General features: G+C 43.8%; 1 protein-coding gene across 1 annotated transcript; it reads left to right on the top strand.

Annotated features, from left to right (window-relative positions):
- The first annotated feature begins 7184 nt into the window (after nt 1-7184).
- Nucleotides 7185-11392, top strand: BRS3 (bombesin receptor subtype 3). The gene is made up of 3 exons (XM_039217134.1): nt 7185-7618; nt 9236-9587; nt 10979-11392. Exons 1-3 carry the CDS (start codon nt 7185-7187, stop codon nt 11390-11392), a joined length of 1200 nt encoding a protein of 399 aa, XP_039073065.1.
- Nucleotides 11393-11973: the final 581 nt, after the last annotated feature.

Below are 11973 nucleotides of genomic sequence, written 5' to 3'. Positions count from 1 at the left end.
TTCGATATCTGTGTATGTTGCAAAATGATCACCACGGTAAGTCTAATGGAATCAATAAGTCACAGGAAGTAGAGGCACAGCATAGGGAATATAGTCAATGGTGTTGTGATAATGCTATATGGGGACAGATGACAGGTACACTAGTGTGAGCACAGCATAACATGTAGACTTGTTAAATCACTATGGTGTGCACCTGAAACTAATACAGCTTTATGTGTCAGCTATACCTCAATTAAAAAATAAAGGAAAGGGGGAAAAAGATTTCAGAAGAGAAAAAAATGTCTAGTTAACATTTGTGACCCTCGATAGTTATAAAACCTTTTTAAAAAAGAGTTAAAAAAAATTTTAAGTCATCTGTATACCCAATGGGGGCTCAAACTCACAACCCTGAGATCAAGAGTTGCATGCTCTTCCGACTGGGCCAGCCAGGTGCCCCGCAAAACACTCTTTTAAATGTTTATTTATGGGGCGCCTGGGTGGCTCAGGTGGTTAAGCGTCCGACTTCGGCTCAGGTCATGATCTCACGGTTCGTGGGTTCAAGCCCCGCATGGGGCTCTGTGCTGACAGCTCGGAGCCTGGAGCCTGCTGAGCCTGTGTCCAGATTCTGTGTCTCCCTCTCGCTCTGCCCCTCCCCTAGTCATGCTCTGCTTCTCTCTGTCTCAATAATAAAAAAACATTACAAAAATTTGTATAAATAAAAAAATAAAAATAAATATTTATTTATTTTGAGAGAGAGAGCAAGGGTGTGAGCAAGGGAGAGGGAGAGAAAGAATCTGAAGCAGAGCCTGATGCGGGACTCAAACTCACAAACTATGAGATCGTAACCTGAGCCAAAATCAAGAGTTGGAAGCTTAACCGACTGAGCCGTCCAGGCGCCCCCAAAACATTTTTTTCTTGTGATGAGAACTTTTAAGATGTAAAGAGACCTTGGGGCACCTGGATGGCTCAGTCGGTTAAGTGTCAGACTCCCAGTTTCAGCTCAGGTCACGATCTCACCCTTCATGACTTCAAGACCCGCATCAGGCTCTGCGCTAATGGTGTGGAGCCTGCTTGGGATTCTCTCCCTCCCTCTCTCTGCCCCTCCCCTGCTCTTGCTCTCTCTCTCAAAATAAATAAATAAGTAAACAACTTAAAAAAAAAACTTAAAGAGACCTTATTTTTACTTTGTAGGCTTATCAAGCCCTGTCACACTGGCAGCGCCCAGCATATCAGTGGTGGGCACTGGAGAGGGACCGCGGTGGTGGGAGAGTGGCGGAGACTACAAGCCCCAGCCAGAGTGATGTGGAGACTGCAGGGCAAAGTGTGGGGCCCCCGGTCGAAAAGCAACTGTGTGGTTGGGCATATATGTGTTCAAGGGCACACACCCTATGAAAGATCTTGGATTAACCAATGGCCACAGACTCTAGCCCAACCTTAGTCCTCAACTACAGGTAAGCCCCCTCCATTCTCGGGAGCTGCCAGAATTGCTTGACGTAAAGGACGTTGCAAGAAGCCAAAGATCCGGTGTGAGCAAGTATGTGTAGGAGCCAGAGGAATTCGGTTTTCTTGGTTCTCTCTCTCATTACGTCCTTTGAGGACAAGTGCTGAGTTCTCTCCATCTTGGTATCTCCCCAGAGCATGCACACTCATCCTGGGAGAATGGGTCTGATGCCTGATGGGGTCCCAGCCATGCAGGCAGAGCTGACTTGCTCCCGGCACGGGTGACAGTGCCCCACTCCACCATCCTGGGTGCTGGACACATCTTCCTCAGCTGTATCCCTGGACGGCATCTAGCCTTCCTGTTTGGTGGCTCACCTTTCAGCTTTCTCGAGGTATAATTTACATACCACGAATTCATCAGTTTCAAGTGTACGGTTTGAGTTTGAATACATTTAGACAGTCACCTAACCATCAGCACATCACCTCATTTCAGAACACTTCCGTCATCCTCAAATTTTCCCCTGTGCTCCTTAGCAGTCATCCTCACCCCAAACTCTGGACCCAGGCAACCACTGATGTGCCCTCCATCACTAGAGATTGGCCTTTTCTGGAAATTTTGTCGCAAACAATCATACAGAGGATGCGGTGTCGTTCAGTGCAGATGTGTGAGATTCATTCCTGTTGTAACATACATCAGCAGTTTGTTTCTTACTCGGGATTAATGACCAGTCTGAACTCATAAAAGTTTAGTATTCATATGTAGGAAAACGAACCGTACAGTGAAGTTGAGAGTGGAGAAAGAAAAATGCATTTAATCATGTGTGTCTCTGATAATCTGAGATTTCCAATTTGCGAAGGTCATCATTCTTATTTAGAACAATCCCCACTACAAATTGTAGATCTGAAAGGGATTCATGTTATAGACACAAAATATTCATATTTGTGTCTCATAAAAACAAGTAAAATTGATAACCAACAAACTGGATTTAAAAAAATATAGCGTGTTGTCTTTTACTGCTGAGTCATATTCCACTGTCTGGAGAAGCTAACTGATGGACATTTAGGTTGTTTCTGGTTTGTTTTCGAGAATAATACTTCCATGTCCATTTGCATGCAAGTCTCTAGGTGGGCATATGTGTTCATTTATCTTGGGTAGATACGTAGGAGTGGGATCGTGAGGCCACACGGTAAGTGGATGGTCTCCATTGATGTGAAGCTCTTGGCAGGGATTAATCTTTTGGAGGCTGAACCTAAGCCCTGTGGGAACAAGATATGTGATTAGAGGTATTTGAGAGAATTCCAGGAAAAGGGGAATTACGGAGAAGAGAGCTAGAAATGCACTAAGACATAACATCATCTACTTTGTACTTTATACCTCCTTATTCAGGAAGTCTAAGCATGTTATCTGATGCAATCTATTATAATTGTAAAACTTCGCACACACCGTAGTATACGATATTGGGCAGATGTGGGTGGACAAGTAGAGTGATCAGGACATCTATAAAAGCAACAAATTTGCAGAGCCTACATAGTTGTCTACATCGAGGGGAGCCATTAAGTTTAATCATGACAAAGGGCGCCTGGGTGACCCAGTCGGTTAAGCGTCAGACTTCAGCTCTGGTCACGATCTTGAAGTTTGTGAGTTTGAGCCCCACAGCAGTCTCTGTGCTGACAGCTAACTCAGAGCCTGGAGCCTGCTTTGGATTCTGTCTCTCTCTCTCTCTCTCTCTCTCTCTCTCTCTCTCTGCCCCTCCCTTGCTCACACTTTCTCTCTCTCTCTCAAAAATAAATAAACATATTTTTTAAAGTTTAATCATGGCAAGAATTAGCTTTAACAGGAAATTCCACTTAAAAGTGTCAGTTGGAATTTCTATTCTTTGAGAGCCTAGCGGTGCGCAATTTGTGTTTATTCTACCTAGTCTCTGCAAAGTTCCTTCTGAAGAACAGTGTCCCCTTGAAATATGAAACTGGACCAATAAGTTCTGAAGCAAGAAATTTTGAGGGAGAACAGAGAACTGTGCCAACAGGAATCACTATTACAGAGATCCAAATACACTCACAAGTCCAATTGTGTCCTCTTAAAATGGATCTAACCCAGCTAGTTAATAACAAAGAACTCCATCCTGTTATCCAGCATAAGATTAGTTTTTAAACTTTTTTTTTAAAGTTTATCCATTTCGTTTGAGAGAGAGTGAGCATGCAATGGGAAGAGCAGGGAGAGAGGGAGAGAGAGAATCCCAAGTAGGCTGTGTGCTGTCAGCACGGAGCCCCACGCTAGGCTCTGTCTCATGAACTGTGAGATTGTGACCTGAGCTGAAATTAAGACTCGGATGCTTAACCCACTGAGCCTCCCAGGCACCCCCAGCATAAGACTGGTTTTTAAAAAAGAATCTCTGTAATTAGAGACTTACAGATTGAGAATTCTGGTTATTCATGTGTCGGTTCTCAAATACAAAAACTGTGCTTGAGTAGTCGGCAAGAAGTTTAGCCACTACATCTTTCTCCCAATGGGAAAGATCACCCCAAGTCCCTTGGATGACTTGGAAATAGGTACCCAAGAGCTCAGGGACCAAGAGATACAGGCAGGATTTTTAAAGTATTCATCACATCACAGGTTCCCTTGCCTTTAATGAAGCCGTACAGAAATATCTCTTTGACCTGGGTATCAGGAAAAGCCACACCTCTCTTGAACAGCTGGATTATTCTTGACCTGCATCCATGATTCTGAGAGTGTAGTCCCTGACCAACAGCATCAGTCATCCTCTGGGAACGTGTTAGAAATGCAAACATTCGGGGCACCTGGCTGACTCAGTCAGTACAGCACACAACTCTTGATCTTGCGGTTGTGAGTTCGAGCCCCGCATTGGGTGTAGCACTTACATGAAAAAAAAAAAGGACTTGGGGACACCTACCTGACTCAGACGTTATCAGCGACTCTTGATCTCACGATTGTGAGTTTGAGCCCCATGTTGGGTGTGGAGATTACTTAAAAATAAAATCTGGAAGAAAAAAAACCCCACTAAGAAATGCACACGTTCAGGCCCCACCCCAGACCTACCCAAATTAGGATCTCTGGAGGTGAGATCCAGCAGTCTGCTTTGATGAGCCTTCCTGGTGATTCGGACCCAAGCCAAAATTTGAGAACCACTGTTCTACTCAACTGATGCCTATGAACGTTGGAGCCTAATCTGCAGCCTGTCTCCAGCAACTGCTTTCTAATCCCTCTCCTCACCATTTTAGAGGCAGAGAAGAGCTCGGCAGCGCCCTTGGATTCCCAGATCTTTGGAGATTAAGAAAAAGAAAGAAAGGAAAAGATTTTAGCAACACTGACTGAATTGGGCTGAACCAGGAAACCCAACTAGAGAAAACTGGCAATGTATTTGTTCAATGCCCAACTTTTACTTGGAGTTAAAAGGCCACATTAGGATCCTATTACAATGGCTTAGTCTCCCACAAGTAGTGAATTTGAAAAACCTGGATGATTATATTGACCAAATATGCACTAGACACAAACAACAAAGGATCTCTTCCTGTTGTGTAGGCCAAGTGCCCTGCAGCTTTAGGAACAATTAACTTGACATTGTTATGGTTTGTGGGTGAATTGTAAGGTAAAAGAAGTAGACTTAAAAGCAAATGCATTTAAACTATCCTTGTTTGCTCATTGGCCTGGAGACCTCTCATCCTTTGGGTTAACAGAACATACAGAAAACCCAAGTCCACAATGCCAGATGAGCAAATATGGTTCATTGTCAGGAACTGGGTGTTTCTCAGCTCTTGTCACTGGTTTTTACCCTTTCGGGATTCAGAGAGAACCTTGCATGAGATACGTTCCCCCTCTGAATCTCAGTTCTGCCTCTGAGAAAACTAGAGGATTTGCTTTCATCATCTCCAAGGTCACTCCCAACTAGAGATTCAAGACCACTGCTGTCTCCTAACTGCTCCCGGCCAGGAAGAAGAAAGGCATGCCGGGGGCTGCAGCCTCCTGAAAGCACCCAAGGGTTTGTGTCTTACTGAGTAGTGCTGTGTGGCCATCCGCCGAGGTGTGACTTGGAAGATAGTGTGCTCTTTGCCACAGGACACACAGGAATCCCAGAGAGATTCTGTCATTGGCTTGCGAGAACCAGATCCGAACTGTATAGAGAGCCATTTTCTGTAGCTATGATCTCAAGGAGCCAGCCCAGTGCATGGCATTACTTATGTGTACTCTTAAAAGCTAAGGGAGTTGGGTTTATCCAAACACTTCCTCACCCCATTGCCATCAGAAACAGTTATTTGGCTGAGTCATTCAAGCCGTGGAGGCAATTTCACAAAGGGTGGGGGATTGATGTGGTTTGGGGGGCTCGAATTAACCAGATAATTGGTTCAATTCATTCGATTCGCTTTCCCTGTAGGATTGATTGCACACACTCTTGTCAGGTATCAGGTATCAAGAGCAATCCTAACTCACCCTCCCTGATCAATGGCTAGTGAAATACTTTGCTGTTTTTCATTTTACTTCCCAGACTAACTCTGGTAGGAACATATTTAGAAAAACCTCGCCACACAGAGTTTTCTTGTAACTGAGAGATCATCCTTTGAACTGGATCATTTCAGAGACTATTTCTTAGCAGGTTATCGTATTAAATGCCTTCAAATGGCTGGCCTCCCACTACCAAACAACCCCCCACCCCACATACACACCCAGAAATCACACGCTTACATTCTCTGTAATAAGGGGCTTTTCTTGATGGTACTAAGGTGATTGCCTTAATTTTCTTCTCCCTCCAGTTGATGTAACCATCATCTACCTGCCTGGTGTCTCTGGGGCAACCTATGGCATCCCTTCATTTGAAATGAAATGAATGCCTTTCACTCTTACAAGCCCTTTTGTGTCGGGACCTCTGAGCAGCGTCCTATATGACTTCCATTTTGCAACAAGGCAGGTTCATTATAACCATTTCTGAAGAGAGAACCCCTAAACAGCACTTACACACGGATGGGGCATTAAAGTAGACAGTCAAACAGCTAAAACTGTTTGAATAGGACATTTAGAGACAATGCAACTCGTGGTTTGTGTGGATTTTTCATCTCTTACAGGCTGCTTGTGTATTCTGAGGCACAGTGCCCGTAATGTGCAGAGTGGGGAATTACTATGTGTCAGAGCGAGGTGATAAGCCTAGGGTCACCTGAACGATTCCTCTTTGGAAATGACATCAGCCCTGTCGACGTGTGAGTGATTTGTTGCTTCAGCGCCTCTCTGATATTAAATCTAGAGGGGTGGATTCAAGTTTGTGCTTCCGGGGACACACATACTTATTTCTCATGTAAAGGAACATGGAGTAGACCATCTTCTGATTGTAGGGAAATGGATGAGTCTGGGGAGAAAACGGACAACGCCTACATAGATTTTTGTGGCCAGACATGGAAACAGAGTGATTCTAATAAACAATAGGTATTATTTCATACGGGCTAATTATTGATAAGCTTCCCCAACAGGGAAGAACAAGCAACTGCAGAGCATTTCCCCAGCCCCCCTCCCTCTGTCACGGAAACGCCAATAAAACTCCTCCACCTCCCACCCTTCAATGCCAGATCGGTAAGCATTTAGCCAAGCATGCTGGGAGACACACAGAACCACTGAAGGAAAGGAGTATCCGGGCGTCTTGAATTTGCTTGCCATTCTGCTCTGCTCTACCATCTCGTTACTAGACGTAGGCACTAGACGTGACAATTAACTACATTTAAGCTGAGCAGAAGAAGCATTAGAGGCAGAGTCCTCAGAAGGAATGTCTCAAAGACAGCTTCAGTCACCTAATCAGACTTTAATTCCAATCACAAATGACACAGAATCATCAAGCTCTGTCGTTCCTAATGACACCACAAATAAAGGACGGACCGGAGACCACTCTCCAGGAATAGAAGCTTTGTGTGCTATCTACATCACTTATGCTGTGATCATTTCAGTGGGCATCCTTGGAAATGCTATTCTCATCAAAGTCTTTTTCAAGACTAAATCCATGCAAACAGTTCCAAATATTTTCATCACCAGCCTGGCTTTCGGAGATCTTTTACTTCTGCTAACTTGTGTGCCAGTGGATGCAACACACTACCTTGCGGAAGGGTGGCTGTTCGGAAGAATTGGCTGTAAGGTGCTTTCTTTCATCCGGCTGACTACTGTCGGGGTATCAGTGTTCACGTTAACAATTCTCAGCGCTGACAGGTGGGTTTCTTTTCTCAGCTTTATTTGCTAGGATGTGAAAGGAGGCACAAAAAAAAAAAAAGGGAAGGAAAGCTTGTACTTAGCATTTACTGGCTACTGTTCTGCTTTTCTTACAGTCTGTAATAAACCAGATGTAAGATCGGAAAAACGGGGAGGGGGGGGAGGGCATTTAAAATAAAAGTTGGTGTAAGAAGGTTAAAATTCCTGGGTTAGCAGTGGAGAAAAGGCTAAATTGTATGCGTTAGGAAGAATTTATTCTCTTTGAGGTGTAATTGTTTGCTTGAAAGAATACTGAACCGTGTATGTTCCCCCCAACCCCATTCAGTTTATTTATTAAGTAAGGCAAATGGTTCGGGGTGGAAAAGAAAAACAATTCATGCTTTATACATTAGTGCAGCCTAGTGGTGCAATATGGTCAACATTAAAACATCAGCATAGGTGTGAAATTGACCACATACACATTGCTGTCTACCGGAAGAATGGTAAAAAGATAACGTGCATCTAATTTACTTGAAATTCATCAAATTAATCAATGGCAGAAAAACGGTGAGGTTTTCGGCTGCCTGGTAACTTAATGTAATGCCACCACCTAATTGTATTTGTTTTCTCTATAGGCATTCAATGACATTCTTGTTTCCGGAGAAATAAATTAATCCGGTTGACTTTTAGAGCTCTGAGGGATAAAGCATATGAGAACCTCTGGCAGTTCGGGTTTTCAGGCTCCGTTAGGATATTTTCAGTCTAAGTACTGTGTTTTTGTGTGTTCCTGTTGTAGAATAACTGTGAAAGCATGAAAAAAATTTTGAGGCTCCAAATGTTAAAAGTGATGCTTTTAAAAGCCTGCAAGAAGCCTGTAAGTAATCAGTGCCTGGGAGTACCAGAAGGAACAGCTTCTTCAGATTCTGGAATCTGAGAGGAGGAAAAGCTTTCCCTGTGTCTTTTATGGATTTTTGCTTTGACTGTTTTTTATATCCTATTTGAGGCAGATTTACTTAAAGGCTGTAGATTTTAAGGTGAATTTCTCAGCATAAAGACATCTTGCATGGGCACGGGGTGTCCAATTTCACCCTTGCCTTGCTCTAAATCTACCTATAGATCGGCTCCGGCAACAAATTAGCACGTATAAACAGGGAAGAAATTAACCCTCTTCTATTTACTGCGCAAAGTCATAGAATTCTTTTCTAGGGAGGTGGATGCCTGCTCACTCACGAAGGAAGGAGAATTAGGTTTAACATCAGTCACTTATACAAAAAGGAAAATTTTTAGAACACGTAAGGCAATATACAGGTAATGAATTACTCTCAATCATCCAAAGAAATGCTGGAAAAAATGTATTCGTCCTCCATAGGGGATCTACACGCAAAATTATAAAATTGCAAATCTGAAATATTTCCTATCAGTGAATAAGAGAAAAGATGATTGGCATAAATAGAAAATACTGAGATGTATTGTGTATTAGTTATTAAAATCATAACTAATTCAGTTGCTTAATGTTGACTTGGTTCTATGCACGTGGATAGGAGGCAAGACTGGACGACCCCTCAGATCACTTCTAGCCCTGAGATTCTGCAGTTTTGATATTTATTTTGACCTTTGCCTATGGTTATGTGTTTCTAGATACAAGGCGGTGGTGAAACCCCTCGAGCGACAGCCCTCCAATGCCATTCTGAAGACCTGTGCCAAAGCTGGCTGCGTCTGGATCGTGTCTATGATAATTGCTCTACCAGAGGCTATCTTTTCAAATGTGTATACTTTCCAAGACCCCAACAAAAATGTGTCCCTCAAAGCGTGTACCTCCTATCCTGTTTCTGAGAAGCTCATGCAAGAGATACACTCTCTGCTGTGCTTCTTGGTGTTCTACATTATTCCCCTCTCCATTATCTCTGTCTATTATTCTCTGATTGCCAGGACCCTTTACAAAAGCACCCTGAACATACCTACTGAGGAACAAAGCCATGCCCGCAAGCAGGTATGTATTAATCAGGACTCGTGCATGAGTTTAGAAATGAAATTCCCACTTTTGCACCTGTGAGCCATCAATACAATAGCAGTATAGTATTTCTGTTACGATCACGGGCTCTGGGGGCTGTCAGACCCAGGATTTCATTCTGGCTCTGTTGCATACTAGCTGGGCAGTCTTGGGCAAGTTACTTAACCTCTCTGAGCCTCAGGTTCCTTACCTGTAAAATGAAGATGGGGACTGGGTGATGTATATGAAATACTCAGCATAGTTCCTGGTGCATAGTAAGCATTCAATAAGTGGTAGGACTGCTATTGTTATAAAGGGGACAGCTGAAGTTTGGGAACAGTCTAAATGATTTACGCCATGGAAGAGTGAGGAACAGCACGCGAGGTGTGAAGCACCTTTTGTTTTAGAAAGTGTAACAGAATGACACAAACACAGGATGATAGAACTGGCAAGAAGCCCTAACGTTATTCAGTGCAAACCAGTTGCACACAGAGGAGCAAACTGAGGGCTCAAGGGATGAGGTAAGTGCTAAAGAATACAGGGACCCACAGAAGCTTGATTAAGACCCTTGCAAGAGCCAGGTGCTCCCTCCTTCCACAAAGAGGAACAGAGTAAACACAATGTTGCCAAAACATTGTTCTATTTGATTAAAACAACAACAACAACAACAACAGGATTTCTATTTTTCTTGGGTGGGGGGACTTCTTGACCAGTCCATTCAGTTGCTTCAACAGCGGTGCTCAGGAGGCTGAAGTTATATATTTGGTGCCCGTGCAAACAGTTCTCTTTGCTCTGTGACCATAGGCACTTAACCTGGTTCATTTCCCTCATTAATAAGCGTAAGCAGGATACTTTTCACAGGGAGAGGTAGGATGACACATTGGCTTTCATTCCTTTGACTGTATGGACACAATTCCTATAGATGCTAAATAATTTCTGGTACCAACTCGGCAACTTTCATAAACCCCAGACGAATATTCTAACCTGGCCAGCCCTCTGCGGATGCAGGGAAAGCAGTTTCATAGAGCATCTCTCTGGTTTTAATCAAATTAAAATTTCAAGAATTCCACAACACTCCTTGAGCTAATTGGAGACATCCTAGAGCATCTCAAAACCGGGGCTGGGAGTCTCTGAATTAGAGCTAATGAGACCAAGACCATGGGTTACCAGGCCAATTAACTGGCCCAGCCAATGCGTTATTTCACAACCGCATGCTCAAAGGGATGCCAGCCTGTTAACTGTTAATTTCTATGTGAATCTAGAGAATGGTTTTTGAAAACAAAATCTCTGCCAGCTAAATGAGTTTTTCTGTGGTCCTTTTTCTCTCCCCCGCGCCCCCCCCCCCCCCCCCCCCCCCCCCCNCCCCCCCCCCCCCCCCCCCCCCCCCCCAGATTGAATCCCGGAAGAGAATTGCCAAAACCGTACTGGTGCTGGTGGCTCTGTTTGCGCTCTGCTGGTTGCCGAATCACGTCCTGTATCTCTACCACTCATTCACCTACCAAACCTACGTGGACCCCTCTGCCATTCATTTTATTGTCACCATTTTCTCTCGGGTGCTGGCTTTCAGCAATTCTTGTGTAAACCCCTTTGCTCTTTACTGGCTGAGCAAAACCTTCCAGCAGCATTTCAAAGCTCAGCTGTTCTGTTGCAAGGCGGAGCAGCCCGAGTCTGCCTCTGCTGGTACCCCTCTTAACAACCTGGCAGTGATGGGAAGGGTCCCAGGCGCTGGGAGCACGCAGGTGTCTGAAATTAGCGTGACCTTGTTCACTGGGGGTAGTGAGAAGAAGGAAGAAGACAGAGTCTAGCTTTTCAATTAAAAATGGTATTTTTCCTCCCAGCACGTGTATCCGACTCTGAGCTGTGAGGAGGTGGGTGGTGTCAGGATTTTCGTTGTTTGTGAATTGTGCTGAAATCCTGGGAGTGAAAGATCCTTATACACTAAAAGACGAACCACGATTTTTTTCTCAACATACAAACGTTAACGTTACTGGGCTTTCTAAATGAAAATGAAGCCCCACTAGGTGTCAAAAGGCACGTTTGTTTGTCAGCAGGTCCTACGGGAGCTCAAATGGGAGAGAAGGTGAAATAAACAAGATGACACTGGAAAATCTAATGCGTTCCCGTACATCTAGGCTTCTAATTTCCCATATTCTCCTGTGATTTGCCTAACACTGTGTTTGTGTTCTTTATGTGGTGTAAATCTACAGATTCCGCTTCGTATATGAAAAAGGGATCAGGTAGAGATAAAACATCTGCAGTTTTCTTGAGAAACAAAATCCTAAAAAATAAACTTCACGGGGTTTTTCAACTGCCCTTTTCCATTAATCTCCATCCCATCATAATTAAAGCTCTGCAATTTCAGTGAAAATGTTTTGGGGTCAGTGAG

Source organism: Hyaena hyaena, unplaced genomic scaffold (genome assembly GCF_003009895.1).
Source record: "Hyaena hyaena isolate Hyena2069 unplaced genomic scaffold, ASM300989v1 scaffold_669, whole genome shotgun sequence".
In the NCBI taxonomy this organism is placed as follows: domain Eukaryota; kingdom Metazoa; phylum Chordata; class Mammalia; order Carnivora; family Hyaenidae; genus Hyaena; species Hyaena hyaena.
The sequence above is the reverse complement of the archived record's forward strand: the minus strand, read 5'-3'. Positions and strand labels throughout refer to the sequence as shown.

What these genes read in the sequence shown, in the direction of transcription:
- BRS3 (XM_039217134.1), top strand. Translation starts at nt 7,185, where the DNA reads ATGTCTCAAAGACAGCTTCAGTCACCTAATCAGACTTTAATTCCAATC. An exon ending in ACAATTCTCAGCGCTGACAG is followed by an intron (nt 7,619 to 9,235) that starts GTGGGTTTCTTT and finishes ATGTGTTTCTAG; the next exon opens with ATACAAGGCGGTGGTGAAAC. An exon ending in AAAGCCATGCCCGCAAGCAG is followed by an intron (nt 9,588 to 10,978) that starts GTATGTATTAAT and finishes CCCCCCCCCCAG; the next exon opens with ATTGAATCCCGGAAGAGAAT.